Raw genomic sequence first — 25,029 nt, forward strand, 5'->3', positions numbered from 1 at the left:
GCCAAAGGCAGCCTACGTGTGAACAATTGAAAGCAAAAATCCCGCCAACCCTACAGCAACAAAACACAACCTAAAAATCATACCCACAGATGAGGCACACTGAAGAATCCATCTGGTCATGCACAGTTGGCTGCTTAGTGATGTCAAACACAGCTTGGTTTCATCTGTCCCAGGAGAGGCTGCTCAGCAAGTCTGTCATGGAGCTGTACCACAAGTGGAGGCTTCACTGCTGTTCCTCCATCCTCATCCTCCTCTTTCACAGCACTGGAGCTGTGGCAGTGCAGAAAATGAGGGAAAGGTAGAAGGAAAGTCCAATGCTAACTCATACTGGCAAACATTTTGATGGCTTTTGTGCACCACGCTCTCCAAACACGTCTTTGAAATGGTTAAACATTTGGAAGATGGCACTGCAGTAGCTGAAGAACCTGGAGCACTTTATGCACAGGACTTAATAGCAACAGAATGACTCCTAAATCCAAGCAACCTCAGTAGCTGGCCCAGGAAGCCAAGCTGAGTGTTGGATACTGCCAAACAGAATGTGCTGTCTTCCCCTCCCACCTCCTGAAACACAGATCATCTGGGTAGCAAACAATGCCAGGACAGCTAAACATCTCCTACTTGCATCACCCTGCAACTCCAGACCCTCCTGGAGCTGCCAAAGCATGATGATGATGATTCAGTTGGAAAAGTGTTTTCAGCCCTTGTAGAGCAGACCTTTAACCTTGGATTTTGTGCATCTCTACCACTCCCATCTCTCCTTCTCGCACCCTGCCCCCAAACATTGCTTCTCCCTGAGAAACAGCAATTTAAATTGTCTGGCCTTAAAATGGTGGGAGGCTCTGGCCCTTTGCTGAGCAGCAGCTTTTTCACGGGTGAGTGTGATTGCTCTTTGCTCATAATATATTCATTTGTTAAATCTCAGTTTGAACATAAGTAAATGCTGAAATAATTTGCCTGGTTTTTAGTCACTAACATGAGGAAAGGCATCCTGAAAGCTTGTTTATCCACCTTCCCTCTCCTCTCCCAGCACACTCTGCATTTCCTAAAATATCCTCCCGCTAACGCCTTTGTCTTCAAAGCCTTTGCAGCTCTTCTGCTGCCATTGTGTGAAAATGGGAGCGAGCCCTTTCTTTCTGGCCTGGCAGGATGAAGGGGTGGGATGGGTGTGGAGGCGTCTGTGCGTGCCAGAGAGTGAACAAGCATGAATAGGGCCAGCTGGCCCCTCTCGTGCCCGTCCTGCCATCATTTCCATCTGATACTGCCTGCTCATTGTAATTTTGCAGGCCACATTCACTAACACAAAGAGACTAGGGAGCAAGCAAATGAACAGATATTTAAAGGGAAAAAGCTTTATTTCTTACTTTCTTAGATCATGGTAGACTGCAAAACAACAGGGAAAAATGAGATCAACTTTGTTGTCTTTTTTTTTTTTTGCCAGTCAAGCTCCCTTTTTTTTTTTTTTAATAATAATTCAAAACAGAAGAAAAACAACCAGGAAATTGTTCTCACAAAAACATGCTTTTTAATAAAAAAGAGAATAATGTTTATTGAGAGGGATTTTTTTCTGGATATGTACAATACTAATGCAGGAGGATTATGCTAACAGAAAATGCCAAACATCATGGATTGACTTCCAAAGTGTGGACAGTCCAAAGAGCAATGTCCTCAGAGCAAGTAAGTCAACAGGAACAAGTGAACAGTGGTTTTAGGGGTTTTTTTACAACAAATTACCAGCCATTATGACTGAAGATCTGACACGGAATAACCTCCAGTGAGATGTACAGAAATCCCTAAGACGACACAGAATTTGCACAAGAAGGTAACTGTTTGTGTAAGAATTTCCTTCAGAAAATGGAAAGAGGTTCCAGACAGTTTTGGAAAAAGACAGAGAAAGAATAGGTGAAAAGAAGTGCAGGAAAATACTAACATTGGATATCCTCAGATCACAGTGAATGCCAGTCCTCCTGGGTCCAAATGCTATCTGTTACCTTTATCTTCACCACTTCTTCTTACCCTCAATTAACTGCTCAATCATCATGATGTAAGAAAAATTATTTTTATGTGAGCCTTCTCCTGCTATTGCCTTTTTGCTGCAGCTCTTGTCAACCTGTAGTTTACACAAAAAGTGCAAAATTCAACACAGCCTTGGGTGAAAGACACATGCACCTTCCCAGCCAGAGCAGTACTAATCACAGCTAATCATTTCAATACCAGGTAATGCTGCACAAAACCTCACACAAACCCTGTCAGGGCAAACTCAGTAGCAATGACTCTTGGGGAGGGGAGAACATGGAGATCAATAACTGCCACCAGTTAAGTTTCCCACACGTTGGAGTGCTTTGAAGCAATTTCTCCCACTGACTGCACTCAGGATTTATTTTTTGTTCTTATCCAGAAACAATGTAGGCTACTGGAAAGAGGTAAAAGGTTGATTTTATACAGCACTTCCCAGAAAAGCAGCAATATAAAAATCAAGACCATATTTTTCTTTCAATTTTTTAGCTCTACTTAGTTTTCTTTTTAAGAAATGTGTGACTCAGCTCAGTCTGGGTTGTGCACTCCTGACTGCCAGGCACAATCCCCTATGAGGCTTTGTTCCACCTCCAATAACCCTTACAAACATTCCTTCTGTCCTAACTTTCACTTAAAGGTTAAAGCCTTTGTCTCACCCAAAAGCAGGCAGAGGATGTCACTGCTAATAACCAGGTCTGGGGATGTGAGAGGGAGATCCTGTGCTCCCAGCATTTAGGTTAGCATGCTCCCAAAAGAATTGCTTCACTTCTCAGAAGGGGGAACAGTTTCCATGGGCTAATCCACAAAGTCAAAGAAAAAATCCATGATTTCTCTGTTTTATCCTCAGTGGGACACACATTCCTCTCTCAGCAGTGTGCTTTCTGCAGTATCTCCTGCTAAAATAAATGGTGGTTCCCTAAACAGTAATTTTTGTATCTTCAGGCTTTCTCCTGTTTCTCCAGCTTCCTTCAGTCATATATATCCTATTCCATAAACATTACCAGGAGAGGACTATATAGTTTTAATCTTATTTTGAAAATTACTCCAGAGTTTCAGTAGATGTGCTGGCTTCTGTGCTTGAAGGAGTTTACATCTCCCTGTGGTTCACTACATCTGTGGGGTTTAGCTTTTGTAGCGTTTAAGCTTTGACCTTAGGACGAGTGCAGTGGCCAAAAATCAACTCCTTACTCAGCTGAAGAGCTGCAGCTAGCAAGCCTGCCATGACTTATTTGTCAGCATGTAGCTCTGACAGGTTTGTTAGTCTGGGATAAGCTTCACCCCAGCTGGACAGGCCTGAGTGATGGAGCAGAAACAAAGGCTTTGGAGGACAGAGGTTTGAAAGAAGTCAAATATTTTGGTATTTCTGAAAGAGGAATTTGAGGAAAATTGACCTTAAATCTATGGCTTATTTTCTTCTGAATTCTAGGAAGTTCTCCTTTTGACAGATTAAAAACCAGTGCAAAAGAATTACAATGTTGGAATCCCTACCAGCAGGTGAAACGGGGCTAAGATTTGGGTGTTTTAATCTAGGCAACAATTAGCTCTAATTCTATGCATGGCAACAGCTATTGGCACTGAATAGGATAAAACAACAGAAACTGGTTTAAACTCTGGTTAAATGTGCTCAGAGAACTCTTGTGAATACTCTAGACAGTAGTAGCTTAGTACCAATTTAGAATATCACAGTCTCTCTTGGTAAGAAATGCTACTGAGAAATTTGTTGACTCTGTGCTCCTTTAAAATTCAGATAATTTTTAGGCCACATCCTGAATTTTTTGCTCATGCTTTTATGAATGAAAAAAAACAGATTGAACATCTTGTAGGAGTTGCAGGAATTGGCTTCTGACTATTGAGGTGCCCACATTTAATATGCCTCTATTAAGTATAAACATTGCCTGGAAGTAAACATCAGAAGAGAACATGAAGCAAGGGTGTATAAAAGTCAAGATAATATTGAGTTAAAAATGGGAATTCATCATTCCCCCTGATTTTACCTTAAGAACAGAGCCATCAAAATTTCCCACAGAGAATTCTTACTATTATAAGAATTTACTACTTACTGAGACTGCATCTATTTGACTGAAATTCCAACTGGAAAATACATTAGAAGTATTTAAATATTTCTAATAGCTTGCAAAGAGTTTGAAAGTTTTCAATCCTATTCAGTACCAAACTAAATTTTAAATTCCATCTGGGGAATAACAACATAATGTTTTAGATTATTCAAGTCAAACCAGTGCTAAAGAGATAAAATGGGAACTTTCAATTTCCTCCCCGTTAAAGATGTTCTTAGTTCAGTGGAGACATATTCCTGATCACATCTTTTTCTTCTCAAAAGTGAAGGCTGTAATTAAAAAAGAAAACCAGAAAATCAGCACTGAAGCAAATTTATAAAGTTGAATTCTGTGGAGTTGGACAAAATGACCTTCTGAAGTTAAAGAGAAGCTGAAACAGCCAATAATTGAAATGTCACAGGAGGAACTGGCTGCTGAGAAAAAGCAAATATTTAAAGATGAGAAATATTTAACAAGCCACTGGATTAATTTCTCTGCCAAGTTCATCAGAACCAAATATATTTCTATTTGATGTCAGAGACATCAGGTACAATCTGACTAACCTTATGGGCACAAACAACCCTGGAGGCCTCCTTAGCCCAGAACACTTTTAATGCAGAACATGCAGAATGCAGAACAGTTTAATGAAGAAAGAAATAATGTCATATATTGAACATATATTTTTCAGTGAGGTAGATGCACCTTGGTATTGAAGACAAAGAATTGCATTTTATGAAAGAAAGTTATAATTGTATGAATAACTGCTTGTGCTTCCATCTTTTACTGCTTGCTCTGAAGGAGCTGCTGCTGCAGCAGAATCCAGCTCTTTTATTAGAAGCTAACTATGAGATACTCCTGTCACTTGACATACATAAGATTTATGTCCCTTCAGGGAGCTGTTCTGAGTTTTGCTCTTCTACTTCACTGGTTTCTCACCATCTTTACTCCATGGAAATATCATAGTGATTAGCCAACAATTGCAAGTTTTAATTAAATTGAGATTTCAAGGTGATTCCTGCTTTGTTTTCTTGGTCTCCAGCCTCGTGGCCCAGGCTTTGCAAAAGCAGATGCTTTCATTTGTTCAGTCTACTGATTTGAACTGCAACAAATTGTGACCACTTATGTTCAAAAGGCTGGGTCTCTAGAGGGACGTAATTTCATTGGGGGAAAAAAAAAAGAAAAAAGAAAAAAATCAAGAGTCTGTCTAGACATGCTTTGAAATGATTACGAATTCCAGTTCCTCCTGATTCTTCCTGCTGACATGGTGGGAATGAAACTGCTCAATGGGAAGTGGCCAGTACCCTGGTGGAGACAGACAGACAGACAGATGGACAGCTCCTGCTCAGGGCTCAGCACCTCAGCCCCATCCTCCTGAAGGAGCTGGATCCGAGGGAGCCCAGCCAGTGAAGCAAGGGTTGCAGCCCTCACCACTGACCAAGTCCCTGCATGGTCACTCCTTGGGGCTGCTGCCTGCTGGAGGTGCCACCCCCAACACCGGGACAAGGGAAACCCTCAGCTGGAGCTGCCACCCCCACACTGGGACAAGGGAAACCCTCAGCTGCTGCTATTCCTGCAAATATCTGCAAGGTTCACCTTCAAGTGCCTCTTCCACTGGAACAGCTTGTGGAATGAAGAGTTACGCTGACTACTGCAAAACCTCAGCCATACATTTCAGTTCAGTCCCAATTTTACCTTTGTGTGCACTGCTTTTAAAAAGAAGCATAAACAAGCTATTAATAATGACAGTGTCTGCTCCAGTACAAGATGATTTGGATGTGTTTATGGTAGCCCATGATTTAATTTACACACAACTGAACTGGTGAGATTTACAACTGGAACAGTAGATCATCTCTATGTACATCTTTATTTGGACAGTCTCTATATTATTGTTATATGGATAAAATTCATCTTTTAAAGGGCTATATAAAGCCCAGGCAAAGCTTGTTCATTAAGCACTCAACATATGATATTTTAGTGACTGAAAGGGGGAAAAAAAATTAAACCATACTGTAGCATGTGACTGCATTGGCAAGGTCACCATGCTAAACTGACATCATCCACACCTCATGCAACTTTGAAAAATCCTCCAATATTTGCATGGTAATGCCTGTAAAGTGTCAGACTTCTAATGGTATTTTCTTCCTTTCTTTAATAAGCAATTTAATTTTTTTTATTAGGACTTTGATATGCTTTTCATTTACAGGATAAAAAGCTTAAGTGTCCTGAAGAGCTTTTTTGGTTACCTGTAAAAACCACCACTTTTTCCTCTACTAAACAAGTTTTTCTCTACTAAATAAATTTTATTTCCAACGGTAACTCTCATCAACTCAGATAACCAGCAGTTTCTTTTGTAATTAGAAGCTTATTAGGTTGTTATTTACAGTGTAAGTGATCAATAGTTTTTACTCTGGATCAGACTGTGTCAAAGCTCTAATAATTGGTATTAAATGTAAGAGAGATACTGCAACCAAAGCAAACATTAAAAAATCTTCAAAAAGTATATACTATACTGGGAGATTATTAAAATTCCCAATACTGGCTAAAATGTTTAATGTGCTGAATACAAATGATATTTTAAAGAAAGATTTGTGGATCAAAGATGGATTTAATAATCATAATGTTTAGGAATTTGTTTTGAAAATATTTTTAATTGGATAATGTCAGACTTCTGAATTACAATGCTGTGTTCATTAGCATTTCAATAGGTTATACTATCAACTCCTTTTGACATAAAAGAATTTGATTCATTTTAAAAATCATGAATCTCATGATCTTTTTTCTGCTGCCACTAGTTTTCAGTAATTTGATTATCTTCTACAAGAAGAGCAACAGGAACCACATGGGCTTTGCTGGTAATGACGGTCTATATATCTCTTCTCCGAAAGCAGCTCCACTGCCTTTGAAAGTAATCTGCAGTTTCTTATCAACACAGAATTAAAAAGTAATATTGTCTAATTTGTTATGTTCAGTGGCACAGAGTACTGTAGAATTCTATCACATGCAAATCGCTCTGAAACCTGTATTATGTGACCATAATCAAGAGTACATAAATGACCTTCAAAATTTATGAAAGTGTTTATTATTAGCCAAGAAAAAAATCTCAAAAGACGAACTTGTCAATAGGTTTAATAGTCTCTTAGCAAGATGTGTATTTTGCACACTCAAACCTCAGTGCAGTTTATAAAATAGTAATCTGTACTTTATAGTTGTATTGCAAAGAACTGGTCTGGACATTTCAGAGCAGGACAGGGCATAATTTTGTAAGTCTCAGAGTAAATCTGTACATTCAACATGATGAACTCCTTGCTTGCAGAAGTTGTCTTCTACTTCCAAGAGGAACCAAAACTGATTACTGTTGATCACTTAGACATAACTGCTTGTAACAGTCAACAAGCCATCACAGTAAGGTATAAAGACAGCCCTTAGGAGAAATGCTGCCTATCTGATGACATTTAAAGCTTTAAAGAATTCCTTCTAGATACTGCAGGAAATCATCATGAGCCAGCACAGGCTGCCAATGCCACCGAGTGGAACCAAGCCATTAAATCATGTGTACTGGTAACACTGCCATCCAAACCATTAAATTAATTTGTGGAGCTGGTCTTGCAAACAGCTCATCATGTCAGCAATGCAAAGGTCTGTGGTAGGAACTACCAGGGTGAGAAAAGCCTATCACATGGGTACATGTGCATGATGCTGCCTTGCAATTGGATCAACCCTACTTTCGTGTTGATTTTAGCAGTTCTACGAAATAAAACATGGTTTAAATGATATCCTACTACCTCTTGTCCCTCTACAATGTTTTGATAAGAGAAGTAAGGCATGAAGTTCCTGTAGCTGTTTGATCTGACATTATCAGGTATGTATAAACAGATGATGATGTTTTAGCAGAGCAAATAAATTGTATGTCATTTTTTTATTAAACAAAGAGTATAATAACTGGACTATATTATCACAATGGAAGCATAGAAGACCATAGACTGTACAGCTGAAACCCTGTAGCAATATTTGTTCCTCATATTTAAAGAAATGTATCTTTATCAAGCTTTCACAATGGCTGCATCTTGCTAATGTAAAGAATCTTCACTCTTGTTAAGGCTAGATGATTATAATTAAAAGATAAATGTACTGTTAGAAGGTTCTACGCCACACTCTATGAGAATTTAACTGAAAGACATACATTATACCTGTATGTGAATTATAATGGCTTCTCAGCAGGGAACGCAGAATCACTTACAGTACGTAAACATTTAAAGAGGAAAATGCTAACACACTGAAAGAGTTTAACATCAGTAGCGATTTATCAAATGAAGAAGTTTCATAAAGTCCACTCTCTGGGAGAACATTCACCATTAGACAAAAGCCTGGCATCCTTGATAGTCTGAAGTTCAATCAATTTGAAAACCAAAACCATTCAATGAGATAAACAAGATTTTAAGAAAACCATCATCTTCTTTCTCAGGTAAAAGCCAGAATTAAAATCATAATTATTAAAATAATCCAACCAGGTCGCTTTACAGGCAAATTTACACACTGTCTCTTTAAAACACAGCATGCCCAAAAGCCTTTTGGGTTTGGAATGTAGCACTGCACCAAGTATTTCACAAAGCCTCTAAATATCACAAGAAGCTTTTTTTAGAGAGAAAAAAATAAAATTCCAGCTGACTGAGACTGTTCTAGCAGGAGTGCCTCAGCTTAGCTCCCAGACCTGGAATTCCAGATAAACAACAGAGGACAGCAAACAGACTTTTTTTTTTGATTTTTTTTTTTTTAACACGTCCTTTTGTAATGCAGCTACAAGACGACTGATGAGCTTAGGGACAAAGAGAGTGAGAGTGCAAGTGCCATCAGGGTGAGCTGTGTGCTTAGATAGGAGCTGGTAGGAAGAGCCAGGGAATTCTCCGCGGATATGTGACTGGTGGACACTCCTGCTGTGTTGTCCTTCCCCAGAGCGTTCTGCAAGACACAACACCTTCTTTGGTCACCAGCACAACATTTCCATTGCAAAGCATTTAAGTTCTACTTCATGAAATCCATCTTTTGTTTGCCCATGTCCCACCCTCCACTGATACCTACGCATCAATCGCATAAATTGAATGATAAAAAGGGCATTAAAACAGATGTCACAATGACAGCATTGTGAAATTATTTAACACCAGTACTGCACACTTAAAAAAAGAGAAGAGTATTAAAAAATTATTACTTTATCAATGCTTCCATGTGTAAAGTATGGGGGTTTTTTTTAGGGATTTGTGTTTGTCATGCCAGTTTATTTTATAACAGCAAAAACAAGACCCCTAGAGAAACTGCACCCTCTGAACAGCCAACAGAACAAATCTGTATGACAAATTATTTCTGCATAACAATTAAATAACACTTAATCCATGGATGCAGATTATTAAATAAGTATCCTTGCTAGGTGCAATGGTGTTTACTGTGGGATCTGCCTAAACAGGTACCATACAGGTACTGAAATATCAAATCAGCAGAGAACACTTTGAGCCCAGCTCTGAACTTCTGAGATCATTCTTTAATGCATTACAATATCCAAACACAAAAAAAACCTGACAAAACTTGACAGACTTGGAATGTCTTTTCTTATGGGGAGGTGCCTGTGCTGTGAAATATCCAAGATCCACACTTACTTACCTCATTAAGACAGAGCTCTGTATCTACAGATTCATTGGATTTTCGCTTCTTCTGTGCCTATGAAAAAATACAAATTTTATTCCCTGTACAATTTATACCTCCAGCAGCACAAAGCACTTAGATAAATTTGCATCAGTTGTCATAATCCTATAATTTTGACAGCAATTTGCACATTATTAGCAAATAAACTCCAAATGTAACTGCATGTTTTCCAATAACATTCACATTCTCATTTGAATTTACAACAAAATTTCCAACAGTCAACTAAGGGTACATAGTAATTACAATGATGAGTGCCATCAGCTGCAGAGAACATGTTATCTCTTCTATGGCCCCTTAAAAATGCTGCTGGACGTTCATGAGAAGAAATGAAATATGACAGTTAATAATTACCATAATACCACTGCATATTAACAAATAATCTATGATATACCTCAGTTTTAGGAAAATACACAACACAGGAGTATTTTATCCTTAATGATTCTTGCAATTTCCCCAAATATTATGATAAAATATAAATATTCTTTTAATATATGTCATGGTTGCCAGAGAATCTCTTCCACAAAGCTGCAAAAGGAACACTGACTAAAGCAAGAAGCATTTCAGGTGACATCATCCAGAATGGAAGCAGCAGCCTGCACTCTGTCCAGCAGCAGGAGGTGTTTAATATTTCCACTCCTCAAGTGAACAAGTCTGGGTGTTTTCTGCTTTTCTACAAGGGCAGCACTAATCCCCATGGTGTGGAAGGTGCTCTCAATAAACAATGCTGTGTCTGACTTGAGCACTTCAGCGATTCTCAGAATCAGTTCTTTCTTTGTTCATTTAACTGAGCTGAAGTAAATCAGTTCTTGTAAGAGAACTTTTGGGTTTACAAAAGTACTGACTGCACTGGGCACATCTGGTGCTTCCACCTGAATGTTTTGTCGGACCTGCAACTTATTTCCTGCAAAAAACCAAATATCTGAATCTCAGAGTGCTGCTTTCATTTTACACTGCAGAATCTCACTGGTTTAGGCAGTGATGGCCTGGACTAAAGCAGATGTGAGGAAGTGCTGAGCTGTCTGATTTTATGCCCCCAAAAATTTAGTTCCACATACTGCTATGTTATTTCATATCTGAGAGCCACAGGTTCTGCCAATGGATATAAAATAGTCTTTGGCCTAATTACTGATTTTAGAATTCAAATGAAGGAACTGAACCTCTTATTAGGAAACACATTTTCTGCTTTTGATAATACAGGAACACATTACAGACAACTGAAAAAGTAAAACAGCTGGGATTTAAGAGAAAGACAGCTCAGCAATAGTAATAATACATAATGAATATATGTTGATAGTTTTTGTATATATGACAAAATAATAGCTCAATTTATTAATAAACACCCTCTGTAAAATTTCCGTCTTACATGCCCTCTCTACTAATTAGCACCATTAAAGTGGTTATGGTAAGCATAAATTTACCTGTCTAAATGGAAAAAGAAATGCCTAGAAGTAAATTTACAACAGAAAGAAGCATCACAGTGAAGCCTTCGTGCCATTTTGTAGTGGATAGGAAACTTCTTTTAAAGGCAGCTTGGCATCTGTCAACTGCCAAATGGCTGGCTCCAAGGAGACAGGTAAAGAAGGATAAACTAGATTTAAATCCTGATTTTCTTATGTCCATAACACCCATACTACCTTGAATTGGAATGTGAGGCTTCAGATAAAGCCTCTGGATCAGAGGTTCAGATCCTGAAGGTGTAGGCAGTAAGGCTCACACAACCCTCCTCTTATTTCTCAGTTTGTCACTTATTGCTAACTTTCCTATTCCCACACTGTTTGTTTGTTTGAAACTCTGCTTTGCTGCTTACACCTGCTGTGGATTGATAGCACTGTGCTAACTACAGGTCTACACATGGCAGTAGGTCTCAACACCAAAGTCAGAATTTATATGCCTTTTGTACTGTGCCTATCAAATGAGTAAAGAGAAAACCTCATTATTTTGCCAATATGCAGTGAAGTCTTCCTTTACTTCATTCAGCCTGAAAACAATAAAGTGCAGCAGCTAAAACATATCTACCTTTGAGAACACTATTTTAAGGGTAAAATCAACAGCTAGAAAAAAAAAATTCACCATATAAAAAACCCCTTTTCAATCATTTTGATAAACATTGTCTGGTTTTCATTTGGAAGGAGATACTTCTCTGCATCCATATACTTATTGTAGACATTGTAACATCAACACTTATTCACATGCATCCTCTATTAAAACGTCCTCCTCTCATAGCAATGAAAAGCAATTTTAATAATCAGGCAGGCTTTTCCCTTATCAAAACAGAAAGGACAGTATCTTCTATTTAAAAATACAACAAAAATGCAACCTTTTATTGGGAAGAAGGCAAACAGAAAGAAAAAACTGTCATTCTGAGGATGAGATGAGACATTATATGCCAAGTTTCAAATTGGAAGAGTACATTTTTAGTGTTGAGTTATAAACCTGTGAGAATAGGTTATAATGGAAATACTGGCATAGGCTGCACTACTGGAATACAACAGTGCACCACTAAATCACACAAATAATGGGATAAAACCTACATGTTGAAGAGAGTGCTTTAGTGAATGTCCTTTACTTACAACCAAAGGGGAAAATTCTTCCTGTCTTGAGCAAAAATAGCTTCACACCTAGCAGAAATCTTTCCTTGTGCTACAGTGAGTGAACACCTTATCAGAGATTAAAAAAAATAATCAGAGTTTAGAGGTTATGTGGATAGCCCTGGTGGAAATAGACCCAGACTGGGAGACGTGCATTTGAATTAAAGAGGATACCCTCTGCTGTCAGATATTTACTTTCTAACATCTTCTATTATCCTAAAAATTTAAACAAGAGAAACGAGTGTCCATCACATACAGCTGCAGACAATTCTGGAATAACTGCGCCATCAGTTAATTTGGGAATTGAGAGTTGTTCATTATGCAGGATGCCAAAGATTCACTGCCAATCCCATCTCAGGTATCCAGCTTGCCTACCAAGCAGGCAAGAAGGTGTTTTCGAATGTTCTGGAAGTACCTAACTCCACAGGAGTAAGAGAGCACACACAAATGGCTAAGTTGTCTGTATTCAAAATTGTATTCTTTTGAAATTTTAATATAAAGCTGTTTATCTGGTAATGAACAGCTTTATATTAAAATAAATCTACGGGGACTCTATCATTAAATAGAAAACAAGCAGGGCTGGGCTGATAAAAATAATGATTTCAAAAAAACAGCGAAGGAAAATCAGCTTAAAATAAGTGGCTAACAAAGATGTATGAGTTCTTTTCTACTGCGGAAAAATAGCATTTGCTAATGACTTACTTAATGACACACTGAGCTGTGACATATCTCAGTCTGTAAAACAAAGTTACATAAATGGGCTGACACTTACTCCAGCTTTGCAGGGAATTGTAATTCATTAATGTGAGCTACTCTGGCAAAGCTGTGTCCATGCAGCCAACAGGCTTGACCTCACTTAAGCTTTTACATTTTCTAAAAATGAATACCTCCTTTCCCAGAGAATCTCCTCACTGTAGCAGCACATCTTAAGCAATAGATGGAATTTAGAGATAATTGTATTTAAAGCACCTCCTGATGAGCTTCAGTACAGTGTCTGCTAGTCACATACAAGCCTTGTTTTGGCCTCAAAACCCTTAGCTTTCATTACGAGAACAAAGATATTGGACTTGGTTGGGGCTGGTAGAGTAACCAACAGCATGCCCAGAAAAAAAAAAATCTCATTATGAGAAGCAAGATTTTACTTCTTTCTTTCCTAGAGAGTTAAATCAGGATCGGCAGATGAGCTAGTGGTTTTCTGAAAAGAAAAATAAATATTGCTTACAGAGATGTTTCTCCTTCAGAAGACTCTGTGGACCTCCATGTTTCCTTCTGATCCTAGATGAGTTTAACTGTATGTCTCTAATTAGTCTTCTCTTGCCCTGCACCTAATAATTATCATAAGATCCTCCTAAAACAACTCCCTGCTTTCCATCCCCCAAATCCCTCTGGATCCATCCTCTGCAGACACTACAGCCCTGAATTTATGCCCAGAAATGCAATCTTGCAATTATGCATCCAGCTTTTGCAAATCCCAGCACCGCATGGTTAATAAAAGCATTAAACACTGCAGCAGTGTCTCACCAGGAGTCAGCACACACACTCAGGGCTTGTCACCCAGCTGTATTTCTGTATGTCCACTACAGCATCAATTCTGTTACTCAAAGCAAGGAAAAGTTCTGACTGGGGATGTCTCCAAATGGAGGTGAGCTTTCATGGAGGGAGGGAAGGGAAAGAGAAGGAAGCAAAGGGAGCTGAATGCATTGCTCTGAACGCAAACAGGCACAGAGTGAGCACCCAAATTCAGAACCCAGCCCCTTTCTTTAGCTACCCACTTTGGGCTTTATGAGCTTTATGGAACATATTGCTTGGACAGGGAGGGGCAACAGAAGCATCATTAGGACAGATATCTGCTAGGTAGGCTGTTTATACAGCTGATTTTAATGAGTGAGCCCTTGTCCTCTCCTGAGATCCTGGTTCGTTATGCCCACATTAACAAGGCTTTCTGAAGAAGAGAGACAAATCTCCCAGAATGCATCCTTCAAATGACCACACTTCTAAAGTACCTATAATAAATGAGAGTGTTTGTTCTTTTTGTTCTCCTCCTGTGTTGATTAGAGAGATTTACTATGCAACTAACCTGCTTTCCCCAACAGCAGGACACAAACAATAAGCAGAGAAGTATACAGACTGTAAAAATGCAATCAGTTTAACTCTTCTGTGCTCACTAAGTGGATGGTGAATCTATCACAAGTGACAACAGTATTTTCTTATTAGCACAGGAGTACTCTGCCACACTGGGGTATAATTACTTTCAACAGGAAAGATAAGAATAGTGTGGGTCAGAGAGGCTACAGAAATAAGGATCCAATTCAGCACAGGGTAATTCTAAAACCCATACCATCCAGCCAGAGTGCAGAGCTATTTAAGCTATAAAAACAAGCAGCTCTGCGCTGCCCTGTAACAAAGCAGACAGATCTTTTTTTCTGCTTTGTTTTGTTGGGTTTTTTTCCTCTCTGCTGAATCAACCCTCAAGACAAGCTCAGGGCATGAAATTATCAGTTGTCATTCTGCATAAAAGCACTACAGTTCTGTCATGACACTTTGTGGAGAGAAGAAAGTATCTTCTGGAAAAAAGCATCATGAAGACATTACTGGCAATATACTCCAGAGCTACACAGATAGCACCCAGCACAGAAAGAAGCAAATCACAAGATTTTCAGCTGAGACACATTAATAAAGTAAACCAATCATCCCCTGGTGCCCAAATATGCAATGGGGAAACACACACTGAGGGGATTTTTACAGCATTCCCCATATCCCTCAACATTAATAAATTCTTGCTGGATTTGAGGACTTAAAGATGAAAAATGAGAAACAGAGAGCAACCTTAAAGCAGGGCAGTTTGTTTTCTGGCCAGGAAAGAGAAGGTGCACAGGAATCCTCTGGAAGAGGGGCTGTAACAGAGGTAGGTCCTTGTTGTGCTAAAGGCAGCTTGGCAGCTCTGCAGTCACCAGGGAGGGAGAATCCCCAGTCCCTTTGGACAGGGGCAGGTGGGCTGGGAACAGCATCTCCTCCCCAGACTGCAGAGGAACGACTCAGATCTGCTCTGGTCTGACACTGCAGACACTTGGGGCTACTGACAGATGCAGATGGAAACACACACAGCAGCAGACACCACTTCAGAAATCTAAGAAATGGGCAGAAGAGTTGTTAAAGACTGATATAGATAGAGGGAAAACTCCCTCAACTTCTTCGATTTGCAAATTGTCAGAAAATTTGATTGAAGGGCTAAGAATTGGAAGTAATCCTCCCAAAATGGGAGGCTGAAAAGAGTGTGGAAGGAAGGCAAGATGACCTCTATGATATTAATTATTGCTAGACCATTCCCAGATCCTTATGTTAATAAACATGAGACCTCATTAAGCTCCATCTCTCACTGCACTTATTTGGCTGGGATAACATGGCACAAAAATTGCCTAACAGCAATCTTAAAGGTTTTATAAAAAACAGATCCTATCAGAAACACCAAACTGATCAAACAGCTTACAAGGACCAGACATGGAGATCTTCAAATATTTATTTCAAGCAATTAGTTTCCCAGTGAGCACAGCACAAAATATGACACCCAGCCAAGACAACTGAGCTGACTTACCTTTCATGGCAGTACAGTAACTTGCTAACAATTTTGTTTTCGTGTTCAGTTATTCATTTAGCTGAGTAAAATGAATTTCTATAGTCCCAGATCCTTCCTTCCTATTTTTAGGGGATATTATGCAATTCTCCTAATATGGTCTTTTTATGGATTTGCTGCAAGCAAATATTTTTGCATTAAGAAAGGCAGAGGAGGAAACAGAATACTAAAAAGCAGAGACTGAGTAAGTTTTATTAGGTTAATATCTCAACATCTAGGGCTGCCTAGGTTGTTGGGTTTTTTCTCTAGTTATAAAACTAAACATCCATGTAATCCAAAGTTGAGTTGTTTTGGATTTTATTATTAAAATGCATTTCTCAAGTGATTCACCACAGAGATCAACTTAGTGCCACGGACAGCAGGTACAGGTAGCATCTGGCTGCTGCACCTAAAGAAAAAGAGCAGGGACATAAAGCCATTGCAGTCCCAGTTAAGAGAGGAGAATTTTGAGGGAAGGTAAGTAATTGAAGCACAAGAGATCCCACAGCACTTCTCCAGCCTGAAGCGTGTGGCCCCACATGTCTGAATACCAGAAAAAAGCTGTTCAGCTTGGCAGCAGGTGAAGCTGCTGCCTCCTGGATTAGCCATGGTGCCCTGGAGAGTGGTGGGAGCAGCCCTGAGCAGCTGCCAGCCAGGGCTACTGCAGGACCACAGCAGCTCAGCCCTCTGGAGAGCCCTGCCCTGTGCTAGGAGCCTTGGGAAGAGGCACCAAACCCACGCAGGGCTTCTGCAGGGCAGCAACACCTCCAGGTGTGCCCAGGCAGGAGCTCCAGGGCAGGCAGCATTCCCTGTGCCTGCTGCTCACTGGAGAGCTCCCTCTCTGCAATCACACACCAGGACAGGGTGCAGCCAGGACTCTGCCAAATCAGAGCTGCAGGAGGGCTCAGGAGGCTCCAGCTGGGAGCTGTGGAGGTGAAGGGATGGAGCAAACAAGGTCAGGCACTGCCCGTGTGCCCCAGCAGCAGGACTGCTGCTCTGGGGCTCTGCAGCTGGAAGGGAAGATCAGGCAAGCTTGCCTGAACACCAGGCTGAGCCTCAGCACGACAGGAGGAAGCTTTCCCTTCGTGCCATGCCAACCTCGAGCAGCATTGCTGCTGCTTTCCTGAGCACTGCCCTCACTCATGAATTTTAAAAGGGAAGGCCAGGGAACGACCACGAGCATCTGCTTTTTGTTCAGTGCCTCAAAATGTTCAGGACTTTCTGTTAACAATACGTGTGTGCACGTGTGCATTGCGAGCACTGGCATGGTTACACAGAGACAAAAAACGCAGAAAGCCTTAAAAGGGTGAAAGCACTTCAGGTAAAAAGTGACTCTTCCTGCAATTACAGAGAGGCAAAGGCTACAATAAAGTAACAGTGAAGTAGAATCACACAAAAAGGGGAAAGATGCTCAGTTATCTGAGCATCCACCTATGCCCTCCTGTTTAGTTTGCACATTTCAAGCCCAACATATTAATTCCCAGAGTTGTGTGGTGGAGTACCCAAGTCCCTCTAAATCATGGCATGATTCAGAGGGTAGTTCTTTTCTTTTAAAATAATCCACTCCTGAACAGCTGTGATTTGGATTCATTAGCAAATTTCGCATTTTTGGCACAATCTGCTCTCCAGAAGTGCCACTGAAATAAAAAATTCAAGCATTCAGTCCCTTCTCTAATCCTCTAGCTGAATTTTGCAGGTGCACAGATGCATCCTTAGAACTGGCAGGGCTGCAATTGTGGTGAACTTGCTGCAGTACTTGTCTCAGTTTCTTTCTAGCACTGACAATACCATTTAGAATAAAAATATAGAAAACTTTTTTTTTTTAAATAGTGGAATCAAATCTAGCAAGGTGAGTATTTAAAAAAAAACCCCACATTATGGTGTATTGTGGCTTTGATAGGCAGCTATTCCTCAAGAATTTAGCTAGAACCACACACAAAACGTGAAAATTTTCACCCAAATAATTAATGTTTTAGATCTTTTTTAATATGAAATGTAAGACAACTTCAACCTCAAGCATAGCTGCTAGCAATGTCTATGACAACCTATTTTTATTTTCATTAGAATAAAAGCCTTTAGAAGCCTGTAGAAAGGTGTTCAAATTCACTACTATCATTCCTGTTTAATAATTCTGGAGGCATTTTAATTTCTAAAAAAAAAAAAAAAAGTGAATTAGTATCATACAATTTGGATTACTGGCATTTTATTTTCTCAGACAAGCATATTTTTCAACAAATTTAAGTCATGACTGCAAAAAAAATCCAATTGGTCTCATTCACAGATCTCCATTAGCTAAACTAGACCTTGGTTTGTCCTGTCAGCTTCCTAAATGTTATTAAAAGGCCCCTGCAAAATGGATCTTAAAACTCAATACTTGTGAAAGACTTTGATGTAGCATCCAACATTCATTCTCCCCTTGCTGAAGTGAGTGAGGGAAAGAAAAATCACCCCTTCTCAGAAATACTATCAGTGAAACCCTGACAGTAATTCTCTTTAATGGGTTATCCTACAGTGGACCATACTTTAATGGATGGTATTAGAGTGGCCTTCCTCATATCCCTGATTTACACATGAATGATGCTCTCACAAACAGCCACGCTGTAATTAATGAAGCTATTCAAAAAAGCACAGAAACTCTCGTAAGAGATCTCTGCAGAATCATGGCATTATTTGAAAGGTGCCTTATTTTTACTGCCTTGATCCCATCACGCTAACAGGAATTTCTCCACTTGCCAGGCAGTGGAGAAATTTGATTTCCAACTGGAAATCAAAAGCAACTTCCTAATATCATCTGCATATATGGCCTGAGAATTTGAGAAGTAAGAAGGATGGAGGATTTTTTTTCCATCACTGAAAAAAATTCTTATACACAAAAAAGTACTGTGAATGTCAGATGTTTAACAATTATAACCCACTAAAACAAAACTGGGCCTATAATAACCAGATTATGCAAATAATTACCAGATTATGCAAAACTGTATTCACAGGATCTAATCCTTCTTTGTTTCATCCCACAAGCTCTTCACAGAAGGACAGAAGGCTCAAATTTATGTTTACATTTAAAAAGCTGGAAAATAAAAACAGATGAATGCTAATAATGTCAATAATGCAGATCAACATCACTTTGGGTATATTTTGAAATGTTTCCATGCTAAACTGGAAGTAGCTTTAGAAGTTTAGTTGAGACTAGTCTGCCTACTTTTTGAAGAATTATATTCTGATAGACTGGACAGTTCAGGGGATTATTAATGAGACATACAGACCTAAATTCCAAGGTAGCTTGTTTAATCTAGCTCAGGTCAACACAACTATTCTGTTGTAGTATTGAAATGAGGAGGTGGTTCTGAAGCACTTTTTCTCTAAACAGGATAGGTTCAATGCACAAAAGTGGCACTAATTTGCACCTCAGGCAGTGAAAACTTCATCAGAGACTGAGGAATTAATGGGGTATAGGTTTATAATGTTGCAAAGCATGTAGGATGTTTCCCTATGCCCTCCACTTCCTCTTCTGTGAGATGAGCTGCTGTGTCAAAAAGGGACAGTCCAACTCTAACCTCAGATTTTTCTAAATCTACTGCAAACACTACAAGAAAAATCCTGAAGGTGCCTTGTGCTACCAAATTTTAATATCCTTTGGTGGAACTCAAGAGAGAGAAATGATAAGATTTCACCTAGAAAAACATCTTCGGAGTGCTATCTGAAGAGAATCTTGATTGATGATGGTTGGCAGCAAATAATTCCCTGAGTGCGTAATGGTTTTATTAATAGTTCTGGACTGAACTGAAGCAAGTAGAAAACAGACCAAGTGAGGGGTGGTTTTTTTGTAATCTACTTACTCAGATGCATCCAATGTCTCACTAGCATCAGCTTTTGTCTTCCTAGCAAGTTTCAGTGTCAATACATTGCCATCAAGTATCTAGAGAGGAAGCATTAAGAAAAAATACAACTGTGTGTGTGCCAACCATAGCAGCAGTCTGGCTTCTTGTGTTACTCCTACCTACAGATCAGAGGGTGGAAAGTCACAGGATGACAGCACTGCTAGGAACGAGGGATGGGTGTGATGCAGACAGAACCTACTCTATATTAACATTTGCTGTTGTATCTGGACACCAGTGCTGATACTGCACTACTGAGCTGTCCCAGTCAACAGTGAATTAAATAGGCTAAAATGCCTCGTTCAGTGGCCAGCAGAGGCCAAGCCCCTCTGGTGACTGAGAGCAGCAGCCTCAGAAGGGACCTGGGACATCACTGTGCTGCTCCCACTCAGTGACTGCAGGAGATGCCACTGCTGGGATGCTGAGCACAGCTGAATGGAGCTGCTCTCCAGCAGGCTCTGCACTGAACAAGGGCAGCAGATGATGAGCAGGGGCCTGCAGAGCACAAAAGAGCAGATGTGTCTCGCTGGCATGGAGATGATGTGGAGCTGAGGCTTTGCCATTTGCTCTCTTTAAAAGTCCACGGAACAGCAGAGTCCAGTCCCCTGTTATAGGGACAAAAGCCAGCCCAACTGGCATTTTAGGGGCTGTCCCTGTGACATGGACCCAGTTCAGCTCCCAGCTCTCTCTCTCACTGAGGGCACTCACCAAAGAGCTGCACTGATGCTAAATATAACATGAGCCACCAGCCTGAAGGTGAAAAGACTCTGCCTAATTAATTATTCCTAAGTATTCTCATTAAGCTGTTCTCTGGGTATAGACAGACTGTGTTTTTGATCTAAACCTGTTTAGTTGTGCCTATAACAATCTGAATTTCTTCTCTGCATATATCCATGACTGAGTCCTTAGGAATAATCAGGAAATCTTAATCAAAATTAACACGGGCTGGGTGAACTCCTGATGAGAGCAGGATTCTGCAAACAGTTGCAAGAATTTCTCAAAGTTCAAAACCAAGATGAAAAAAGGGATAATTATTTTCCACTGCATTTGCATTTGGATTCTGAAACTGTATACAAGCAGCTAGGTTCCTGCAGGAACAGACCCCTAAATTCATCCTGAGAACCAGACAATGGCAATGCATATGTGACTGAGGTGTGCAGAACAGTACTCCAACACAGAAATCACTATAGACCAGGCAAGATACATGCAACTATTAATGCACTACTTTTCCTTCCTTTTACAAAAGGTAAGCCTTTGTAAAAACCAAACTGAACACTATTCATCAGAACATTTCTGATCAAACAACCCTTTTTACATTTGTGCAGGCACAAATTTAGGAATGGGTTTTCACATATTCTTGTAACCACTTTGCTTTTGTCTGTGCACACCTGATTTATATGCCCATTTATCCAACCCTCTGCACAAACTAGGTACTTAGGGCTGCAGGTAGCTTTTTAGAGCCTGCTGGTACATGCCTTACCTGCCATGCACATAAAAAATTCAAATGCACACATTTCAAATCTGAGGATGAATTCAGAACATCCAAATGTTTAGGGTCATGTGGCAATGTGTAACTTGCCTTGAGTCAGAGGTTTCTTGAGGATTCTGAAAATGTCAGTCTGGAACACTATAGCACCATGTAATGCAGTACTTAATAAATTACTGCCTGAATACCTAATTCTGTTTTAAGAAAGACATGAGGGAGGATAATCCTATAATTCTTTAGGAAACATGCTGAGTGAACCTATGAAAACCATTCTGTGTTATGCACATCAGTCTGTTTACCCATGACTCATAAAAAGAGCTACACACAGAGGAGGGCTTAACCTGAGGTGGGATTATCAGGCCAAGTTCACTGATTGGGAACAGGATTTGGTGTGAAACAGGCAGGCTCTCCTCCAAAGTACTGACTAAAATAAGCATTTTTAACTCCTATTGATTTTGACAGCAAGGAGCTGAAATGGGTGACAGTGTCTCATGTTCTGGAACTCAACAGCAAATTGAAAAATGCTGTAGAGTAGATGGTTTGATGCAACATAAAGATCTATTATCCAGGTAAGACAGCTGATTAGGAGTCATGGGCATAAAAAGTATGAGATAAAGGGTGAGATTTATTCCCAGTATTTTATTACTAATGTACAGTGAAGACTGTAAGTAAAATAAGCAGAAAGGGCAAAAGCTGAACAAAAATTTCTCTTCAGCTGTTTTGCTGTCATTAATATTTTTTATTAAGAGTATAGATTAGCCAATTTTGTTAAAAGATTGTGTTTCATTTTCTGTCCTATCAACTTGGTTTGATTACTTGAAAAATTAATGAATGCTATGGAAAAGGTTCCAAATTTTAGCTCTTCAACATGGTACTATTTTTGCAGCTACGCTGTCTCTTTGGCATAGTATCGGTTAGAATGATTACTTATTATTTCACTCTAATTTCCACTGGGCTTTTCTATATTTCATTTGCTGGTGGTAACACAGAATAAAATATCCCTGAAAAATCTTCTTCATTATTCCTGAAATGATTTTGATCATATCTGCCACATGGCAACTGAGAGTCCGGGTAGTTTGTTTTTTAAGAATGTTAAGTCTCTGGGTTACACAGAAATATCAAAGAATGGTGTGCATACATGTAAGGTGTAATGGATAATTACAATGTACACTTAAGGATAATTGCAATATACACAACTGTGGAGTTATTCCCTTTTTACAAGTGTATAAACAAAAGCAGAAATTTGATTAGGTCGTGTGATTGCCTCTTTAAAATCAAATTACTTTATATGCATAAACATACTTCAGGTACTTGGGTTTGCTGTTGGCAGAGGAAGGCAATGTATCCTCCTTAATCAAGGATAAGGAAACAGGGTTGATTCACACATTTTACACAAATCAAAATGCAGACTTACTCCAATCTCAGTTGCACCCCAGTAGAGCCACAACCCCACTGTACCTTGCAGGGCAGCCCAGCCCAGCCCAGCAGGGAGATTACTTCAGGATTATACAGGTTCAACACCCTTCCAGCTCAGCCTGGTGCAGATTTTGGTGGGGTTTTTTTTCCTCTGAATCTGCATTTAGCCATTAAATCATGAGAGGAAGTACAGAAAAAGAAGATAAATAAATTTCATAGCAGATTAAGTCTATGAGGCAGTTGAGTGTCTAAACATCACAGAACTGATCTGCAAGAAGAATGGACCAAACACCCCAAACCACAAGGAAAGAAAACAAACAAACAAAAACCACACTAAAAGGAAAAACAACAAAACAAACAAACCAAACAAAAACAGACAGGGAAAGGATCTAATGAAGAATAACTGCTAGCTGGAAGCGAGGTTTCAGATGTTTCAGGTGTAGATATGCCAGTGAGCACAAGACCATGAACTCCAATCGACACTTTTCTGTAGGATTAGACACAATGTCATCAACCACTTGTCCCAAAAAAGAGCACAGGTTTGCTGTGCTCTAAGAAACAGATGGAAACAACGTGCTGATCATTAAGAAGTGTCCAGTAGTGTCTGCAAGACTTCAAGAGCCACCAAGGGTGATAGTAAATGAGAACATTACAGGACAATGTGAATGCAGTTCCCATCTGTGAGCTCTTCTCTACCCACTCATTTACCCAGGGAGTCACATAAATCTCAGGGAACAACATTTTTGGGAAAAGACTCTGGGGCAGGCAGCCCCACACCCCTACTCCAGGAGTATTTCTCTCACCTCTGCGGATTCCAGGGAACCAGAGAGAAGGCAAACCCCTTGACCCTGCACCAGCACTGTGCACAACCCATCAGGTCCCTCTCTGTTATTGAGCCTTCCCCTCCAGGGAATGAGGAGCTTGTACAACAAATTGCTGCCCTGGTCCCCTAAATTCTCACCCCCTCTGCACCATCCCCCTCCAAGGCAGAGAAGGCAGTTAATTCATGAAACTCTACGCATCTGTGACTAAAATGCTCATTACCCAGAATTATTCAACCTCCACACTGTCATTTGTCCTAAACCATCATACTGCAAAACAAAATTGTCAATACCACTTCAATAAGTGTTTAAAAGTACATTTCAGTTATAGAAGTCTTGTGAAATCTTTCAGCTTACCCAGGAAAGAACAATTCATTGCAAAAATGGCAGAACTGATAAAGATTTTATTTGTTAAATTTTGATCTATTCTGGCAACTGCTGAGCTATTTTCATACCTTAGCAAGAAACAACTCTCTATTGACAACTGTATTCATTATCTCATATATTTATATCTGATAAAGTCTTTTACTTTGATTTTCCTCATGAATCTTTGTGGGTATATATTTTTGAGGATAACCTAGTGTATTAACATAGTTTATAATAGTAAAGTCTTTACTGTTTCTGAAGCACTCAAATACACTATGTAGTTCTCAGAACAAACAGAGGCTATAAGGTGATAGCTGGACTGAATTTAACAGCAATTAATTGGGTTTTTAAAGCCAAGACTACCCTTTCATTATGAGTTTCTGGAATATCTAGTATGATGAGATTTTGGTATATAATAAGGACACCTTGAGAGCTATTTCTGTAAAAAAGAAAAGTATTCAGGATGTCAAGGTTTCTACTCTTGATTTCTGTTCCATTAAAAATCTGGTGGAAAAATCACTTTTGCCTACTCTTGCTTGGGAACAGGGTCAGCCTGCTGGCATAACCAGAGCTTCTTTAACTCTAGCAAGCAGAGATGGGAGCAGAGCCATGACTAAAACCTAATATTTGCTAATAGCAAACAATATGTCTTAAACAAAGCACTTTGTCAGGTCCCATAAAGGCACAATATATTCCAAAGACACTATGATTAAACATGTACCATCACAATGCAAAAAATGACCTAGAATTTTTATTGGTAGTAGTTATGCCTTAAAATTAATTTATAATACTGTGCTCCTCTTTATGGCTGTTTTTTGCAGACCATAGTGAGCTATCTGTTTTAAAAGGGAAATACATGATGGACTAGGTATTTGATTGAGAACTAGAGTTGGCTGACATTAGGAATACCTTCAATATGATGAAGAACCACATAAAGTAATAACAAGGGCTATGAATAGTTTGATTTGGCTTATCTGATGAGATCCAATTTTCTGATTCTGGTTTATTCTAGCACTTTGTAGTTCTGTTGTATTCTTCTAAGGATACTCGTGAAACACAGAAACAACTGTAGCTTAGGGGAACACTGCAAATGCAAATCTGCTTTTAGT

At 39.5% G+C, this 25,029-nt stretch overlaps 1 protein-coding gene across 1 annotated transcript in view; it reads right to left on the reverse strand.

The window, feature by feature from the left end:
- Window positions 1–1,333: 1,333 nt before the first annotated feature.
- GFRA1 (GDNF family receptor alpha 1) overlaps window positions 1,334–25,029 on the reverse strand; it is a 137,469-nt gene continuing 113,773 nt past the window's right edge. Inside the window, 2 exon segments of the mRNA XM_064431414.1 lie at window positions 1,334–9,023; window positions 9,717–9,773. Coding sequence (XP_064287484.1) covers window positions 8,862–9,023; window positions 9,717–9,773 — 219 coding nt within the window. The 3' untranslated portion in view covers window positions 1,334–8,861.

The sequence above is a fragment of the Passer domesticus genome, chromosome 8 (genome assembly GCF_036417665.1).
Source record: "Passer domesticus isolate bPasDom1 chromosome 8, bPasDom1.hap1, whole genome shotgun sequence".
Lineage (NCBI taxonomy): Eukaryota > Metazoa > Chordata > Aves > Passeriformes > Passeridae > Passer > Passer domesticus.